Source organism: Rhipicephalus microplus, chromosome 9 (genome assembly GCF_043290135.1).
Source record: "Rhipicephalus microplus isolate Deutch F79 chromosome 9, USDA_Rmic, whole genome shotgun sequence".
In the NCBI taxonomy this organism is placed as follows: Eukaryota; Metazoa; Arthropoda; class Arachnida; order Ixodida; family Ixodidae; genus Rhipicephalus; species Rhipicephalus microplus.
The window spans coordinates 71,380,868-71,400,764 of NC_134708.1; the positions used below are offsets into that span (position 1 = coordinate 71,380,868).

General features: G+C 46.7%; 1 protein-coding gene across 3 annotated transcripts in view; it reads left to right on the plus strand.

The window, feature by feature from the left end:
- LOC119163266 (voltage-dependent calcium channel subunit alpha-2/delta-3) overlaps window positions 1–18,463 on the plus strand; it is a 260,632-nt gene extending 242,169 nt beyond the window's left edge. For all 3 annotated transcript variants that reach the window (XM_075873794.1, XM_037415226.2, XM_075873795.1), the window contains 8 exons: window positions 6,657–6,698; window positions 8,427–8,489; window positions 9,460–9,530; window positions 9,633–9,708; window positions 10,546–10,598; window positions 10,702–10,760; window positions 14,090–14,442; window positions 18,199–18,463. In XM_075873794.1, coding sequence (XP_075729909.1) covers window positions 6,657–6,698; window positions 8,427–8,489; window positions 9,460–9,530; window positions 9,633–9,708; window positions 10,546–10,598; window positions 10,702–10,760; window positions 14,090–14,442; window positions 18,199–18,312 — 831 coding nt within the window. In that variant the 3' untranslated portion in view covers window positions 18,313–18,463. The remainder of the gene's footprint in view (window positions 1–6,656; window positions 6,699–8,426; window positions 8,490–9,459; window positions 9,531–9,632; window positions 9,709–10,545; window positions 10,599–10,701; window positions 10,761–14,089; window positions 14,443–18,198) is intronic.
- The last annotated feature ends 1,434 nt before the right edge of the window (window positions 18,464–19,897 follow it).

Sequence of the window (19,897 nt, forward strand, 5' to 3'; positions counted from 1 at the left end):
GCGTGTCTGCAGAATCTCGTTACCCGACGCCGTCACGTGATTGCTTAGAGAGTGTAAGGAGAAGAAGCCACATCCTCTTACAGAGCCACTTACGCAGGCAGTACGCGCTAGCGCGTGCCAGCGCGTGTTGACAGGGATACAACGCGTTGGTTCATCGCGTGTCTGCTGAATCTCGTTACCCGACGCCGTCACGTGATTGCTTAGAGAGTTTAAAAAGAAGAGGCCACATCCTCTTACAGAGCCATTTACGCAGGCAGTACGCGCTAGCGCGTGCCAGCGCGTGTTGACAGGGATGCAACTCGTTGGTTCATCGCGTGTCTGCAGAATCTCGTTACCCGACGCCGTCACGTGATTGCTTAGAGAGTGTAAGGAGAAGAAGCCACATCCTCTTACAGAGCCACTTACGCAGGCAGTACGCGCTAGCGCGTGCCAGCGCGTGTTAACCGGGATGCAACGCGTTGGTTCATCGCGTGTCTGCGGAATCCCGTTACCCGACGCCATCACGTGATTGCTTAGAGAGTGTAAGGAGAAGAGGCCACATCCTCTTACAGAGCCACTTACGCAGGCAGTACGCGCTAGCGCGTGCCAGCGCCTGTTCACCGGGATGCAACTCGTTGGTTCATCGCGTGTCTGCAGAATCTCGTTACCCGACGCCGTCACGTGATTGTTTAGAGAGTGTACGGAGAAGAGGCCACATCCTCTTACAGAGCCACTTACGCAGGCAGTACGCGCTAGCGCGTGCCAGCGCGTGTTGACAGGGATACAATGCGTTGGTTCATCGCGTGTCTGCGGAATCTCGTTACCCGACAACGTCACATGATTGCTCAGAGAGTGTAAGGGGAAGAGGCCACATCTTACACAGCCACTTACGCAGATCCGAACGCGCTAGCGTTTCTGGCTGTGATTGGGCCAGCTGTTGCGCATGCGCAGTAAGGGTGGTCACGCCGCACACCGGATTCAGCTCGACTATAAGCTGTTTTGCAACTCAAAGTTAGTTGCATAGAATTTCGCAAGTACTTTCACATAGTGTTTAAGAGAATTGCGAATATAACATGTGACTAAAGACAACTTCTGTGTTCAGAAAAAAGTGTTTAATGATTTAGAGTATTGCTACTCCATCATGAGAGAGCAGAAAGCCGTCCCAAACATTAGTGCACGCGATGCCGGGGCACGTTTGCCTATTCGTATTCATGTGTGTTTAGAAATATTTGTTGACGATTCAGAGTACTTGGTACCCTACTATGGGAGAGCATAAAGCCGTCCTGTAGGCGCCACACTTGATGAGACCCTGTCGACAAAGTCATAAGGTAACATAGTAAACGTTACTATGCTATACTGTACAACTATATTACTATACAACGTGTGTTTAGAAAAATGTATAACTAATATCGCTAACATTCGAACAAAACATTTCTTGTTATTTATGCGTTAATGATAATGGCAGAACAGACTTCATTTACATGAACATGGATACGAGATGACGGGGAATACTTATTTAATAAGTATTCTAAATAAGTATTTAGAATACTTATTACTCTATAATAGAAGAGCAGAAAGCCGTTCTGCAATAGCTGCTAAACAACGGTGTTTAGTTAACGTGCTTAACTATCTAAAGTACTCGGTATTCTACTGTGGGAGAGCGGCAGGCTGTCCTGTGGACCTTAAGTGTGGCCATACATTTTACGTCATACGCACGTCGCCATAGCTGTCCGAAGTCTGACGGTTAAGCGTAAATTGCGATTGAGGGATGGTTAGATGTGGTGTCATCTATGCTGACCGACAACGGAACGCAAGCACTCACCATCACTTCTCATAAAACCATGGCCAGTCATAATTGGCGGCTCTACTTGCGTTCTCACGCCACAGCGTGTGAGGGTGCTCTGCATAAAACTTTTAAATGCGTGTTACGACCAATTGAAGAGAATCGCCAAACGATCATTGTTTTTTTACCACTTTTTTTTAGACCAGACGACTATATGCCGGAAGCCAACGCAATCTTTCTTGTCATTTCCTCAACGTGGCACCACTTTGCTTTCTGCCTCCTGTTGGTTACCGAAAATTCTTTTTTTTTAATTACGAAAGAGGATTTTTAAAAATTGCTATCATGCGGCGGTCGCGCTTGGCCTGACTGTCGCAAAGTTCGAGCGGTCCACTGCGCGTTGAGTCATGCACCTCAGGACTTTAAAGAAGTCACAGTTTTGCCGCAAAGGTAAAGCAATAAACGCGATAGCAACAATTTGAAAGGTCACGCGCAGAATGAGCAGATCGAAACGCGTCCCACGTTTCTCGCGCACAAATTACGCACGAAACGTACTCACAGGTAGGGATGCACGCGATGAAGCGTCTCATTTCTTACTTCACTGAGTCTGAAAAGCACGCGCTTTTCGCAAACGGAGACTGCAATGATTGCAGTGACCTTTGTGCGCCTGGTAACTACAGCAGAATCCTTTTCCGGATCTCCACAGGCAAGCGACGCCACTCGCATCCGTTGAAGCAGGCCCTTCTGGGCCTTCAAGTCCTGACAGCCGAGCAGGGCCGCCTTCCAGTCGTCTCTCGTGGGGTTGGGGTTGGGGGGGAGTAAATGGACTTGACTGGCACGCCCAGACTATGTGGAAGGTGTCAGCCACCTCTTTACAGAACTGGCATGGTCCATCAGAGGATGAGTTGAAATGTTTTAGCACCGCTGGGCACAGTACGGTATTGGTAAACAGTTTTAAAGGGAGGCACTCGTTAGCGAGATGCAGTCCCTAACAAGGGAGCAGATAGCACCGGTGCCCCTCCATGTAGTAATTGGTAATATCCTTCAATGAAAAAGCCGAATTGTCTGATTGGGAGTAGACTTGGAAAGACAGGAAGATAGCCCAGGTGGAGAGTGCATGTCGTTGAGGTGGAGCCCTGCACCGCTACGCAGTGTGAGTGCGCATATACTTGCACACAAATAAATACACTTCGGAGCGAGTATTAAACGAAAACGCCGCATGGGTTCAATGGCTTTGAGCAGTCACCTGAGGCACCGCCACCACATTCATCGACGGAAAGTGGAAAGGCACTGGAGTAAACTTTCTCCCCCCCCCCTCGCCCGAAGGAAACTGCCAGACTCTAACGGACATTCCAAAGACTAAACGAGAGATGGCACACGCACACTTTCTTACGGCTTGCGCTTCGGGTCTACTTCCCACCTTTAACCACCTCTACTAAGTGGTTCCAAGAGAGAAAGGAAGAGAAAACTAAGCCCCGTAACTGTCTGCTTCAGGGAGCGACACCTCAACAGTAGCTAGAATAGGGGTGAGGAGGGATTAAAAGAATAGGATTAAATGTATAGAGATAGAGAAAGATGCGCTATAGGCCAGCGAGCGAGGACATATTGAGGGAATAGGAGAGATAGGAAAGATGGAAACACTGTCACAGGAGTCTGAGGATGGGGCACCACTTGCGAGAGCTCTTGTTGGCGTCAGGAGATGGCGTAGGGCAAGTCCGGTAGGTCAGAGCTGCACTGTCATCGAAGGTCGGCGTTAGGAGATGACGTAGGGCGAGCCCAGTCGGCCAAAGCTACGCTGACGTCGGAGATCGCGAGGGCACAACCGCTCGGCACGGAATCCAGCGAGCGAGTCTTTAACCACTTCGAGTTCATGGTATATGCTAGTTCACTGTATTCATCGCACTGCGGCTCAACGCTCGCTAAACCTTTCTAAAACCAAAGAGGTTACGCCCAGCGAGTATAACGTAGCAACCCTTTCTTGTCAGATTGGGCTCAATGTGCATGCCAATGGCTGCTAATGGGGATCGCAGCGTGCGCGTTAACTAAAAGCCGAATGCTCCTGTCTCTCATTTCCCAATTAGCAGCTATTGGCATGTACATTGAGCACTATTTTTTATTGTTCAACAACGCACAGAAGAAATCTCTCACCGGCACCACTTTGGAGGTCAAAATTTTATACATGTTACATACTATAACGGCTACGAGGGACGAACGTGTGCCGCTATAAAGAGCTTCGCCTCTAAAAGATGCCCCGCGGAGTGGATCTCTTGACGGAGTCGATACTGATCTGCCAATGGAACATGCAGGGAGCACTCTCAATCTGCCAATGACCTTTTTTAAGCTCTTGATCCGCATAGAGCTGAAGAAAGTATTACCAGAAGTGCTCCGAATCTGCCAAGGGTTGAACCATAGATTCTAAAGACACGCGAAGGCCGCACGAGCACCCGCGAAGCGTGGCAATGCACCCGAACGGCGTTCACCAACAGAAGATACAGCGAATTCGTGGCTGGCTCCACTTCAAAGAGGCGTTACCATCGGGCAAGGTGCCCATAATGAGCAGCAAGTCGACCTACGTGCTGTTTCGCATGCTACTCATGGTACCCTTTGGTAGGAGATGGTGTAATTTTTTAATGCGAAGCACTACATAGTGAACTTTGGCGACATTGAATCTATCTATCTATCTATCTATCTATCTATCTATCTATCTATTTATCTAGCCACTTACGACTTTTAGCTCTCCTGGCCGTTTCAATAATGGTATCAATACCAAACTTGGTATGGCATAACGTGACTATATGACGAGCGTAAGTGTCTAGTTATAACATGAACATAAAAACCCAAGAATTCTACGTGGCAATGAAGCATTTTACCTCAGAGCTACGCCAGGTCTCGGAACTACTTTTCAAGTAGACGCTAATCTTCGTGAAACGTCAATAGCGATTGCAGTGCTGCCTACCCAATTTCATAAACATTATATATGTACTCCTTTCATACAGCCGTCACGTCGGGTTAACGTCAATTGGGGTTAGTTGCCATGCGATGAACTTGATTTATGTAGCAGTGTCCAGGGCCAGCATCCTCGTGAGCATCAGCGCTTCATATCAGCTTCTAGTGTTGCTAATACTCACGTTTGAGTTGACATCGTTGCGTAACTGCAAACAACTGGTTGTATAAACATCCGCAACTCTTCAAGATATGTCTATGCGTGCAAGATTTGTACGTATAATTAGCGTAATTTTATGACGTGTCGCTCAATAAAAAAATGCAACACGGTCACCTTTCCTACGCATAATGTCGATTCCCAAGTACATGGGATCTGCCGAATTTTTTTTCACTCATTGTGTGGAACTCTTGGAATTTGTTAAAAAATATTGAGTAGAAGAACTCATTCTTGCGATTTTAAGGCGTAATGGGTTTGAACGAAGGTTTATGTCGTCCATACAATCGCTTAGACAGTGACAGTGATTCCATGAGTACACCACTCTAACGCTTTAATTACTCATCGTAATCATGCGGCCATTAAGACCATTTTGAAGTACAGTAGTCAGTACCGCTGCCTGTACGCACCAAAATGGAAAGTTTCATTTGCAGTCCCTTTCGAGAAGATGAGATGTAGTTTGTTTGATGGGACAATGAAGTCAACGCTTTACGTCAGAGTGAAAGCTCATTGTTTGACAACGTCTAAAACAATAATGTTATCAACAGCAGGGCCGTACTTACCGAGAAATTAAGGTTGATGCACGATATCACATGCACTACGAATAGTACATTCGCAAAACCATAGTGATCACGTCAGACCTACCGCCTACAATTAATCACTAGTAATCGAACTAGTTGCGCTAAATAAGGAACATTCCGTGCATCAAAAAAACGCAATAAAATGCTGCTTGTTCGTCTCTGTTTGATTCGTGGAAAAGAGAACCACCGGACGTTAATATGTGGAATGGCTCGGGTGGTTCAAAAGTTCAATTTTCACCTAGTAGAACTGGTGAGGTCGTGCCATCTGGCGGGGCTGAGTTGAACCAAGCACTCATGCCATCGCGCAGGCCATGGCAGGAAGAGGACGATAGTTATCGCTCGAGAACAGAACGACAACACAGACAAGAAGGACACGAAGGACCTGTGTCGTCGTTCTGTTCTCGCGCTATAACTATCGTCATGTCATAGCAACTAGCCCAAGCTGCCACAATTGGATTGGATTGGTCCTCCAAAACACAGATCACTGTGTTGTGGGCAGCTCCCACGTGGGGACTGAGATGCCGAGCTCCCCAGCCGCCTCGCGGGCTTGGTGACAGCCCAGAGCTGATCTGCCAAGGACGAGCTGCGGATTGCCGCTTCCCATCTGGCAGAGGTGATGTTACACTTCCATGGGAGGAAATTGTTCTGCTGCTGTGGCTCCCGCTACTTACGTTTTGCTGCAACTGGTTTCGGCGGCAGCGCACTAAAGCCGGGCGACGTTGTGCACGGCAGCAGTGACATGAGACGTTCTACTTGAGGCGGGTATTTTGAAGTGCGCTAAACCCGTGCGTACGACTAAAACATGATTTTATTTCAGTATAACCACCTCTTTGGCACAAAAGTAACACTACGAAGTTTCTGAACCGCTATTTCAACATTCAGTGTCAACTTAAATGATTTCATGTCCTTATATTAGTGATGTCAATTTCGGACACTTAGAAATCGCACCTAAACAAGTGACCTGGCATGTCTCCTCTTGCCATGCCTTTCCTTTAGGCACTGTTTCAATTTGTCTGCAGCGGTAGTTCTATTTTTGTCTTGTTTTTTGTTCACGTAATTGCAATGAGTACCTCGGTACATAATTTGGTGAAAGAGTGCGCTAACTTTTCGACGCCTTTTTTTTTTGTTTCTCTTCGTGTCTCTGACCACCTTGCTGAAGTGCGAGAACCAGAAGCCCTGCTTGTACACCTGTGGAAATGAGGTATGTTAAACCTATCGCGGAAACTGCAATAACGTTGACTTGATAGTTCTTGCACCATCGCTTCATTTATTTGGCCCGCGCGCGATTACTTTCCTTATTACCGCATTCAATTGAACGTGACGCGAATTCCGGACCCGGAATTTTTGCTACCGATTCAATAGCAATTCAATACCTTGCGTTACAATCCAATGTCTAAATACACCATTCCTTCTTCCCGGACGCCACGAAAAGTCACCCCTAGCGTTACAGTCGAGTAAATACAGTACGCATGAGAAGATAATTTAAAGATAGGAAATCTTTCTCTTTCTTCAGCAACATTGTCAGTCATGCTTTAATATTCTAAGCTATAATTTGATTACAGAACTGTTTCTGTACAATAAAAGCTAATTTTAACTGCCCATTATTTTCATCCACTGAGTCGTACATATATGGTCAGCGCGATGATTAGGGAACAAGAACTGAATGGGGGAGAATGAAGTCCAGCGAGGCAAGAAAGAGACGTCCCTAGTGTTCAAAAATTATGCTCGGAGACATCAGGCGTTCACCGGCACGAACCTAAGGCGTACCAAGAATTCAATCCGGGAGTCAACATTTCAAGAAGCCTGCGTACACCTTTCTGGGTATACGTGTGTCTGTACTAAATTATCATTAAGCGCTGAAATAACACTTCGAGGACACCCAAACTAAATTTTCAATCGCGTTCCACCCTCTAAGTACCTAACTCTTTTACGCATGCGAGAATCACATGTGTAGGGCTTCCCTTAGAAAGGCCCGATTACTTTCTTTTTAGGAGAGTCGTGCGTACCACGACTCTCCTAAAGAGAGTCAATGTATGACTCTCGTAAAGAGTCTATGTATGACTCTCCTAAAGACAAGCAATGTATGATGCTGCTGAAGAGAGTCACTGCAGTCACACGTATAACCCTCTCTTTGGAGTCAAAGCACGACTCTCCTGAAGCGAGTCAACTTGACTCTAAAGAGAGTGCTATACGTGTAACACTCGCATGCGTCAAAGTAGAGTTAGCAAACACATTTTTTTAAAGAGTGCACTTCGGTAAGTTCAAGGCCTTCCATCCAGAATCCCGTTTATTTAGCTCGGCCGAGAAGTCGTCATGGAGCTTGGGAAGCGTTCTTGTCTTGCATTCGGAAGCACTGCGTTTGACGACACTCATTCCAATCTAAATTCACCCAATTTGCTTTGCGGCGTAGCTACTTTGCTTTGTTCGCAAGAACAATTAACCCTGAGAAACTTGGTGTGAGTGCGAGCATTAGAAGCCCAGCTCCGGGTTTTTGCACATCGCATCATCGAGATGGTCTTTCGCTCGTGGACAATGCCGCTGCTGCCGTGGCGATGACACTTGCCTCTTTTCTCAAGGTCTGACCTGAGGAAGGGAGCTCCTGTAGGACTAATCTCCCGGAACCCAACCTCGTTCGTACGCAGCAAAGACAAAATCAAAGATTCGTCTCTCAGTCTCTTGCCACCCTGCAGGGGATACGCCCAGTCTCGGCGAATTTAGCCTCCGTGGTTCCGATCCATAGTTTTCGTGTAATGGTTTAATAATGGTTGGTGTCTCCAAGTCATGGCGTCTAATAAGATATAAAGAATGATAAACATAGTTGACACACTTAAGTTCTAGACAGATCCTGCATTGTTCCCCCCATAGAATTTTAAAAAAAAATCACAAAGTTGCCGCTGTGCTAACACACTATTCCTCTTGCGTTCTACAGGCTTTGGACTGTTTCCTGTTAGACAACAACGGTTTCATCATTGTGTCAAGCAACCGCACTCAAGTAAGTCTATGATCAGTGCTTGACAATGGTTACTTGAGCACGTGCTTAAAACGAGAAGTGGAATTAATTACTGCAAAAAGTTTATTACGTAGAAACGAATTTTTTCAGCTTTTTTTAAGACGATTATCTTGCTTTGGATACTTAAGTCAGCGTGAAAATTCTGGTCTGTCTGCTGGTGTCTGTCTAATGAATCAGCCACTCGGCGAAAGTTTCAGCCCGTGCTTAAAGCCCGCCCATCTGATGATTTTATTTATACTTGTGAGCGTTATCTATCAAAAACCAAATATCACGCATATTTGAAGTGTACCATCAACGTGTAAGTGTTAGGCAGTGCATCTCTTTATTTAAAAAAAACGTAGGTACGTAATTCTGAAGACCGAAGTGTTTAATACGCTGCACTGACAATGCGACGCAATGAACGAAAAAGTGGGTGTTTCCTACGCTCCGCTAAAAAAATTAGGGGGCTCTAACTAGAACGGCTTGGTGCTTCTACCTACCAGTAGCTCTGCATTCTAAAAAAGAACAACTTTCGTTTCTTTATCTTACTGCCAGATGGCGCCATATCTCGCGCAGCGCCTCCAGACAGAAGGCTAACGTCTCTCGACGTCCTTTGCAGAGAAACACGGAGGCACACGGCAGTTTTTTTCTCTCGCTTTTAATGCAGCCAGGTTTATTCGAGTTTCATAGACAGTTGTGTAATGCAGACATCTATTATGTGCGCAATTTCATTCACGTGCATAACTATTTGGAGAGACGTTAAAAAAATAGGGACTGCGTCGCACTCAAAAGAGTTTAACATGTGTTCTCCAGTCATTCAATAAAAGGGGATTATGAATTCAAGAACAAATTACACTGAATTTTTCCTGACTCATAGAGATGACATTGATGGATGCTCTGCGAGCCATTTCAGTACCCTACGTGTCAAAATTTATTTGTTCTTTTTCTGTTTTTTTTCCTCATCCCTTATCAGGTCGGAAAGTTTTTCGGTGAAATAGACGACACGCTGTTCCTGTCAATGGTCAAGTACAACGTTTACAAAAGGTGAAGTTTTCAAAAGCATGCTTTTTCATAGTTGGACAGAGTAATCCACAAAAGCAAAAAAATAAGTTCGTTAACTTTATTTTGACTTCCCTTTTTTTTCAGGGTTCGAATTTACGACTACCAAGCTATCTGCAAAGACAAGCTGACACCGTCTGGACCCGCGAACTTTCGCACCAGCGTAAGTAGTGACACAGAATTCAACAGCGAGGAAAGATTTTTCTAAATTCGTGCACATATTTACTTTCCTCGCGGTTGACCTGTTGATTGTGCCCTCTGGTTTTCGTGCGATCCGGGAAAAGGATGGAGAGCTGTGTACTTCGTACGTTTTGTTACAACAGCTGAGGACTGAAGTACTTACTATACAAGAAATATTTGTAGTACCACCGGAAAACGTGTTGTCACAAGGGGCACCAATTTCTTGTAACAGAAATGTTGCTCAAAAAAAACGCCAAAAGTATGTTGTAGCACTACAGAAGCCTGTCGACACAACAGAGCTACAACAGAGCCTCGGGGGACAGACAAGGAAATGACAGCCTGCCGTGTACAGAAGTACTACGGACACCAGAGTTTTCTTGTCTTTGAAATTGCGCACTTCAGATAGATAAATGAAATTTCATATTTCAGACCCCACCGGGTAGCTGTGTCCGCTACCCATCGAGTCACCTTTGCATTGGGTAAACAGGCCGCTCTGCAGGCGTCCAATAACCAACGGTGTCTTAAACATGGCATCCGTAACATGCATCCACCTCTCAAAATGCTTCAGGCATGTGCATTTAGTAAGAAAAAAAACCTTCAAGATCTTTGTCTATTACCCAGAAAGAATAGTTTCAGTTCCATTGAAAAGCTGGCGCTGCGGACCACAGACGACGGTTTCATAGTTCCTCTCGCTTGTTTCGCACAGCGTAATACCGGCTTCTCTTCTTCGTTTGCGGTGTTTTTCGTAGAATAAAAAAGTTATTTCGTCGCTTATATACGTAATAACTATACTGTAGTTCATATTCTGTTTTCTTTTCAGCCGTTCCATGCACTGTGGAACGTACTGGCCTGGGCCTGGAAAAAACTTGTCGTGTACGTTATGCCTTTTTTTATTTTTTTTTATCAGATAAACTGTGATGTGCATCGTGGATGGTCGTATTACATACAGCTGTCCTGTTCCCTTTCAACACAACAGGCTGGCGATGCACTTCGAGGTTTACAACGTGTTCAGCCTGGAGTGGATCGCCACATCAAGTAAGAGAGAAGTCATCTAATTCGTTCTCACTTTATCACTGAAAAGCTTCGCCAAAACTATTTCATTATTTTATGTCGGTGGCAGGAATCTCAACGTGCGAGTCTGTCGCATGTGATGCTGCCTGCAATAAGGCGAAGGTTCATGTTGATCGCCGTTTCTTTTACCGCGTTTCTTGCAAGCTCCGGATACATTTACGACATCTTGCTGACATGTAGCAATGTATCGCCTACGCGTAATAAGACGCATGCGAGATACGCAATTCGCCCAAAATCTTGCTTGAATGTAGCGATTCCCATCATACCTGAACTGCGGGATCAGCGTTTTCAGGCTGCCGAATAAGTAAGGATAACAACACGTGACAGGCTTATACTACGTCTGTTGAGGCAGCCGAACGAGGCCGTAGGAAATTACGGGTTACATATGGAATGTCTCTTGCCAAATCATCAGCTGTTAACGTATTAAGTGAGCCAACTACCTTGGGTCAGCCAGTCAAGCTCGTGTTTAAAAAAAATGTAGGCCATTACAAAGCCGCCCTCTGTGAGCACCGCCATTTATTGTAGGAAACGAAGGGACTAAACATCAAAAGTAAATGCCCATCTTGCCTGCTGTTTTCCATCTCATTTCTGGCTTTCTTGCTTTCTTTTTGTGCGTGAGTGTACGTCCTATACTTTGCGAAAGGTAAGCACTTTCAAAGGAAGGTAACTTTCCCTGTCGAAGTGCCTGACGCTGGATTGTTGTTTGTGGCTACAAAAGACCCTGTAAACGAGAATTACATTTTACAAATTTGTGTAAACAGAGGGGGGGGGGGGGGGGTATGGCACAGCGTCGATACTGGAAATGGGATTAAGGTGAGGGAACAAAAGATAAAAAGCGACCACTCATATTTATGTGGACGTGCCCACGTATCCGGACCCCTTCCCCTTTGGGGGCACCCTGAGGGAGTACCCACAAGTCAGGGTACTTGAGGGTGCGCGGCGCCACCAAGGAAGATTAAAGAAAAAATTGCTGGAGTGGAAGCTCCTGCAATGCCTTGCCAGCAGAAGTGAAGCCACCTTTTGCCACTGCCAAGATGGCGGAAACATGCTCTTTTCTGATAGTGCCCACTTAAAGATCAAGTGGCTTTGATACGTTATGTAAAGGCTACGTTAAGTATATATTAAAGGATAGTCGTTCCCGACGAAATAACACACAGAAACGAGTATGTATGACTGAATATTCAAAGAACTTTGCCTCCTATTAGAGGCTCACTACGGAAAACTAGTAACATTAAGACGCACTTGGAGCATTATGTGGCCCGACAAAGTTCCCACATAAAACTCGTTGGGCGTGCGAGGGAAACGCTTTGTTTTTAATCGCTGAACGGTGATACTTTAGCATGCCCCTAGTAAGATGGCCGCCACAACCGCCAATCTGCCAGAGGAACGGCTTCACTTGTGCGCAATCATTTCCACTCCAGCAATTTTTTTAATCCTCCTTGGGCGCCACTAAGAACCGCTCAATTTCTTGCGCACTGCTGACGAACCCTCTATCACTTTACTGCTGCAGTGCCAGATACATAACTTCAAATTTCTGTGCGACACCGAATAGCGTTGAAAGCCCACATGATTCCATAATAGATTTTTTGCTTCCGAAGAAAATAATTCATGCAGGGTAGTGTTGATGATCAGATCACCTATAATATTTTTTGCAAAGTTCGTGGATCCTCCATAAAACCCGCAACAACAAGACATCCTTGTTTCCGTCAATCAACTTTGGTACTACCTTACTTGTAGCACCAAAGCGACAGTACTCCAGTTGAATTTTTGTCAAAAGAACCGGGTACTCTAAATCGTTAAGCACTGTCCCGCCGTGGTCGTCTAGTGGCTAAGGTTCTCGGCTGCTGACCCGCAGGTCGCGGGTTCAAATCCCAGCTGCGGCGGCTGCATTTCCAGTGGGGGCGGAAATGTTGTAGGCCCGTGTGCTCAGATTTGCGTGCACGTTAAAGAACCCCAGGTGGTAGAAATTTCCGGAGCCCTCCACTACGGCGTCTCTCATATTCATATGATGGTTTCGGGACGTTAAACCCCACATATCAATCATTATTAAATCGTTAACCGCTCTTTCTAAACGCATTTTAATGGTAGCTTGTTGCTTACGTAACGAGGGACGGCTTTATGCTATCCTATAGTAGAGCACCAAGTACTCTGAATCGTTTACAACTTTTTCCATGGCCTTATCGAGTGTGAGGTGCACAGGAAGGCTTTCTGATATCCCGTAGTAAAGTACCAAGTACACGAAATTGTTTACGACTTTTCTAAACACGTGGCTTTCGGGGCGCGAATTGAGCCCCACCATATATTAATATACTGTTATTATTATCGAGTACTCGTGCTTCACCGTAAAATAGTGCTTACACAAATCTTTTGATACTATTTTTTGTATCGAATGGAAGGCGAAGCTGTCATGGCGCAGGAATTTGTACTGCTAAATGTGAGTGCTCCCTGAAAAGGGGATTACAGGAGGTTTTGAAAAGTTTCGGTTTCTGCTGTACCCTGACGTCACAACTGACTACGAGCTTCTCATCGCGCGCTCGTGCAAGATGTCGGGACGTCTCCACGACCCCTACGTGCCGTGGCTCCATTGGGGACGCACAAGCGCCCATTTTGGAAGTTTTGGAACCAGATGTCGCGACGACTATCCAGACTGTTGTGTCAAGTCGCCAGGTTTAGTGCAGTAGGATAACGTCAAACTAGTGTCGATGGCGGTGGATGCCCCGTGGGAAATTCGCCTTTAACATAAAAATAAAAACTGCACCGTCCCTCGCTAAAGGGAATCATGTGTGAATGCGGAGCAGCGGGGAGATGGTGAACGGCACCCACGGAAACTCGTCTACGTCGCCTTAAGCAGGTGCATCACCATTCCGAACCTCTACCTTACTAACGCTGCCAGTGACCATCGCTTGATGCCAATGAGCATGACTATAGCACTGATAAACCGCTGGTTCTTCAACACGCACGCCAGAGACATCGAACGCGATTCCGTGCTAACTAAAGCAGACGTGCTCTGTCCGTCAGAAACAGAGGAGCGCGCTTCTTCTACGGCGAGCGTAGGGAGGTGGCCGAGTAGGAGAGTGAAAAGAGGAGGAGGAGGGTGCACATGCGCAGTGGATGTGTGGGCGCCGAACTGCTGATGAAGCGTTTCGTTTCCTTCGCCGGTGACTCGGGAGAGGGTCGGTGTATTGTAGGACTTTCATTTCAGACGAGTCTTCGCCAACTTGTTCGGCTTTCTGTAATTGTAGGCATGATCATCGGTGTAGTGCAGCGAGAGCAACGCGTGTGCGCATGCGCAGGTGACTACGACTACGGCGACTACGCGGCCGACGACGCGCTGCCCATCCCTAGCAAGACGCGGGCGCGTCCCTGCGACATGGAGATCGAGCTGTTCGAGATGCAGCCCATGGAGCCGGAGCCCATCAAGGGCAAGCTGTCCAAGTGCAGCGACCGCAGCTGCGACAAGCAGTTCATCGTGCAGCCGGTGCCGTCCAGCAACCTGGTCATGCTGGCCGTGTTCACCGACTGCAACTGCACCAGCACGCCCGCACCACTGGCGCAGCGGGAGGTGGTCCAGGACGAGGCCATCTTCTGCAACCAGAGCAGCCTGCCCAGACAGAGGCCCGACATCTGCATCAACTACCATGCCGAGGCACGTGACGCTTACTATTCGGTGTCGCCTCTTCTTAAGGGTCCCCTTAAAGGGACACTAAAGACAAAGGACGATTTACGTCAAAGTGGACGCTTAATATATTACGTCTAAAACATCCATAGCATCAACAGAAGTGCTTTGCTTTCCAAGAAATTAAGCTAAATGTATCACACGATGTGCGCCACGAGTGCATTATTGGCGAAATGATCCCGATGACGTGATAGTGGCCGACTCAGTTTAATCACTACTGATCGAACCAGCTCCTATACAAGAAGAAGTTTACGTGCATGAGTAGACGTAACAAAATGCTGTTTATCCGTTTCTGTTTGATTTTTCGAAAAAAGAACTGCCTGAGGTTACTATAGAAAATGATGCAAATATTTCACGGGTTTAATTTTAGGCTGGTCAGGCTGGATGGGTGGCGCCTTCAATCGGAGATCAGTTGAACCAGGCAAGCGAATTCAAGACATCTGAGATTGGGAAAATTGTTAGATGACCGTTGTCGCTATCGTGGCTCCCGCTACTTTTGCTCTACTACTATTGGTGTCGGCGGCCGCATAGTAAAGGTGGACAACGTTGGGCACGGAAATAGCAATGTCTAAGAGTCCGCTTTCGCTCGAGGGTGATTTGGAGTGCGCTGACGCGATGCGGACCATTAGAACGTGCCTTTATTTTAAAATAGTACTTTCTTGGCCCAAAGCTAGCTCTACTAGGTTTCTTGACATCTATTTCAACAATAAACGTCCACTTAATATTTGCCTTTTGAGTCCCTTTAAGCAATATATTATAGAAAGTGGTTTTATTTCAAAATAACACTTCCTTGGCACAAAACTAGCTCTGCTAGGTTTTTTGACGTCTATTTCAACAATCAACGTCGACTTAACATTTACCTTTTGAGTCCCTTTAAACAACCTCTGAAAATACAAAGAGCGACTGGTTTATTCTCTCCTGGCGTTCCCCTCTTTTTTGCGACGTCAGCAGTCTGTCTACGTGACGTCATCAGGAAATGAGGCCTCGATCACGGTAGCCGTGGTTGTTTCATATACGAGGCATATCAGTTGTGAATTGTCTGCTGTCGGGCTTTGCTGTACATTCACACGCCAGTTTTGCCTTATCTCGCATAACTATAGCGTGTGCGATCGACTGATTCTACATCGTTTTGTGCGGTTTCGATTACACAAGCAGAGATGACCACGTGTATCGAAAAGCACGATATCCTGATAGCAGGCACTTAGCCAGAAAGGGGGGCACCCTAGAAGCCTGCCCAGCCCCTCCCACCCCTCTCGAAATTTTTTTTATGTAGAAGGGTGTAAATAAATCAATAATAAAAATAAATTATGGAAATACACAAATAAATTATGAAAACAGGTGTTTTCCTAAGCATGTGTCCACTCCCACCCCCGAAAGAAATTCCCCGATGCGGGTCTGCATGATAAGCTCAACCGTCCTGTCCCGTCATCTTTCACGTATACTACACATCAAGACAACGATTCAAAGGTTTCTATGAAGAATGATACCCCGCCATATCTACGTGGTGAGCGCGGCTAAGCTGCGATGCTTATCGGTAACACCGTGGCTTGTTCGCCCACACATCATATAAAGACTCTACACGTTGTTGTGGGGGTGATTGTACCCACGCTTATATCATTATCATCATCAGCCTGACTATACGCTTACTGCAAGAAAAAGGCCTCTCCCGTGATCCGCCAATCAACTCGGTCATGTGCTTTCTGCTGCCACGTTATTCGCAACTCCGGAAAACGCTCCGTGCGATGGCAGCACTGGTCAAAAGCACAAATATGGCTGCGCTTAAAAGGGTCAGCGCGGCACTTTCGCTTGATGCTGTGCTGAAGTTTCTTGATTGCTAGTGACGTCGGATCGCGTTGCTTGGTCGAAGGCAAAAAGGTGCTGGCCGGGCCGCGGACCGCCTCATTCTCGTCATAATAAAGGATTTCACTGGCGAAACAACAGAAATAGGGGGGCTGTGCGCGCGAACGTCGACCCTTTTTAGCGAGTCGCATCAGATTCACTTCATATTAGAAAACCTGCCTAGCAAGCCCAACGTTGTGTAGCAGAAGGTGCTAGCATTTTTCCGCTGCGTTGCTACACTGCTATACAGGCAAGGCCTTAACAGTTTTCGAGGTAACTACGCTGCCACTCGTGCTGCAGATTGCATGTGTCCCATTGAGTTCTGTTCTCCCGTCAAAAGCTGAATATGCATGCCGTTCACCTGATTACAGAACAGAACTATGCCTGGGCCAGTGTGTCTTGAGATAAGGCAAATCGTAATTTCGATTGTAATAGGAGTGCTCCTTTCTTTTCGTTCGCGATCCATGTTATTAAGTTTCTAATCAATTAAGGTCGTGTGCTTCCAAACACTGGCTTGTTCGCGTTGGAAGTTGCTGATAGTCAAAGCAGATATATGCAGGCACACTATAGCGCATGCTACGAATGCACGGGCATTCATACATGCACGCTAAGCACGCGCTACCATCGTGCGCGCATTTGTGTGCGTTTATAAACGCGCGTAAAAATTTTCGGGGGAAGGATTGTAGCAGCTTAATTTGAGAATGGGGAGCACTATGGCTTGCGCAGAAAACAAGCATATGCGAAAAATACACTCACACACTTGACGCAACAAATTTCCTAAAGCACTGGCTGACATAAATGAAACAATACTACATGTTTAGAGAAGCCCGAATATCGATGAGAATGCACACGCGCTAAATATTAGTGTACCGACCGAGGGGAACTAAGCCATCGTGAACGAATTTATTAGAACAAACTACCTTAGCATCCGTTCCCTTCTTTCTAATGCGTTCTTCGTTGCACGTCACCTGCATCATTCGGGAAGAGATAAAACGATACGTTTCCATCTTTCCACCGTGATGCCACGCAATGCGGCACACTGCAGTGGTCCTTGGACATCGCTTCCTCCTTTTTCGGGCTCGTGCGTGCGGCATGGCGAAAATGAAGGAACTGTGCGGCGCGCTTCTAAGCGCGCGCAACGTGGCAACTTATCTTTCTTTAAAGGTTGACCCTGTTGGCGCCGTTTTCAGGTGTGGCTGCTATATGTGGCGAGCGCTTAGTTGGAGTTGCGAATACCTACGAACTTTTTAATCTCATCGGCCCACCAAGCTGTCAACCTATCCTTCGTGCATTTGCCTTTTCTGGGAATCCAGTCATTTACTCTTAATGACCTGCAGTTATCCAGCCTACGTGCTACGTGCCCGGCCCATGTCCATTCCTTTTTCTTGATTTCATCTATGATATCCTTAACCCCTGTTTGTTCCCTGACCCACTCTGCTCTCTTCTTGTCTCTTGGGGTTACACCTATCACTTTCCTTTCCGTCGCCTGCTGCGTCGTGCTCGATTCATTCTGAGCCCCATTTGTAAGCCTCCAGGTTTCTGCTTCGTAGGCAAGTGTATACCGGCAAGACGCAACTGCTTTATACCTTTCATTTTAGGGCTAGTGGCAATCTACCAGTCATGATTATAGAGTGCTTGCCGAATGTGCTCCACCCCATTCTTATTCTTCTAGTTACTTCAATCTTGTGATTCGGCTCCGCGGCTATTACCTGTCCTAAATAGGTGTAGTCGTTTACGTTTTACGCATGAATGATATGAGCGTATAGTCTATGGGCATAGTCCCGTTCATACAGGGTCATCACATCGCGAACACAGTCCGTACTGATTTCTTGCATTTCAGCGCTAAATTGTCACTAAATATCTCTTATTGTGTGTTTTTTCTCGCAGGAGGCCGAACTGAAAAGGCAATGTGGTCGCGCCAGCGCATCGCAGACCGCCTCACTTGCTCTTCTGCTCGCCGCCATGCTTCTCGCGAAATCCTCGTCCTGCTTTTGGGTTTGAAACGCACCGCACGCCACCGCCGCCAATGCCGTCACCACTGCCGATTGCATCCAGCTGAAGAAGAAAAACAGGCACAAGCACGCTGTTGCTTTCTACGTTTAGGCTCCAGCTTCTGCAAGTCACAGCAGACGACGCGTCTGACCTCGATGCCACTGCGACTGCCCGTTTGTGTGTGGTGCGCGCGCTAAATCTCGTGTCACTTGGATGAACACCTTTGGATGCGCTTTCGCCTCCGACACGGTGCATTTTAGCAGACTACACGCGATAACGGACGTGTCGTAGGGCGCATGAACTTTTGAGCCACGTGCCTCTTTTGAACAACAGCGAGTTGCCACGGAAGCGCCGCACATTTTGCGCATGCGCACTGAGACGCACAACGTCCATCTGGTGAAATCCCTCGCTTCCTTCTACGTCCCAAGTTCGGCCCACCGGTCTGCAAAGGATCCCCAAAGGGGGAAAAAAGGGATGACAAAACTCAGCGTACAAGTTCGTTCTGTTTTCTTTGCCATTGCCATGTTGCAAGTTTTAAAGGTTTGCTACTCCTCCTCCCCAACTGGTATCGATTCTACGACCACTGCGAGATAAAGCCTTCAAAAAAAAAAACGGGCTGTTGCAATATAAAGCGCGGCTGCTACTGCCAGCTTCGAGCCTCGGAACACCGACCTCAAGAAGTGCCGAAGGCCGTGTCACGGGGAATGGCGTTGAACGTTGCTTTTCTGGCGAAGAACGCGAAGAAATGTTGAGCTGGAAACGTACGAAAGCAAGAACTAACAACAGGAACGCAGTGATTGTTAGCGTCCCTTAATGTCCCTCGCTGTCTACTCGTTAGGGCTAACTGAAATGGGCATGTTGTTGAGTTAGTATGATGGCATCGGACCCTCTTGTTAAGGGGCGCCATCAAATCGAGGTGGATGAATGTCCCAACGTTACTGTGCGTGAAGCTAGTCGAGCCACGCGGCAAAGAACTTCGTCAAGGCATATCAGATTGTGATCGGCCAACGCGATAACCAGCGCCACCACTCGGGACGCCGACCTTTCCTTCGAGAATCAAAACCGCACTACCCCGCCGCCCTCATGAACTATCACTCGTGCATTTTCTTTTCTTAATCTATAGACTGTCGCAAATGTGACACCAGTGGAATGAACGTGCTCCGAATCTGCAGTTCTCTTCCGTCTTCAACGCCCCTCGGCCTCATTCACCTCCCTGAAGGAAAGAGAAAAAGGTTATGCACATATGCGATACGAAGCGCCATCAGTGTGATCCGTTTTGCTGAATCAATACTTCTTTACGTGTAGCTCTGCGTTGTCTATAGCTTATCACTTCACTGTACAGGACTGTGTGTTGTATTGCCATCTCTACCGTTTTCATCCTAACCTGTTAGCGTGTGTGGCTGCAAAGTTATGCTTGATTTTTTGTTCTCCACGTAATAGCCGAATTTCAGTCTCTCCCGCCAATTCGAGGTTACCGAAACATCAATGTAGCGACTGATTGAATGTTTCTAAAACTACCGACAGACCGCGTTTGCAAGATTTCCATGAAGCTATCCCGTCTTTATATTGTACACGTATAGCACTGTTCGCTGCC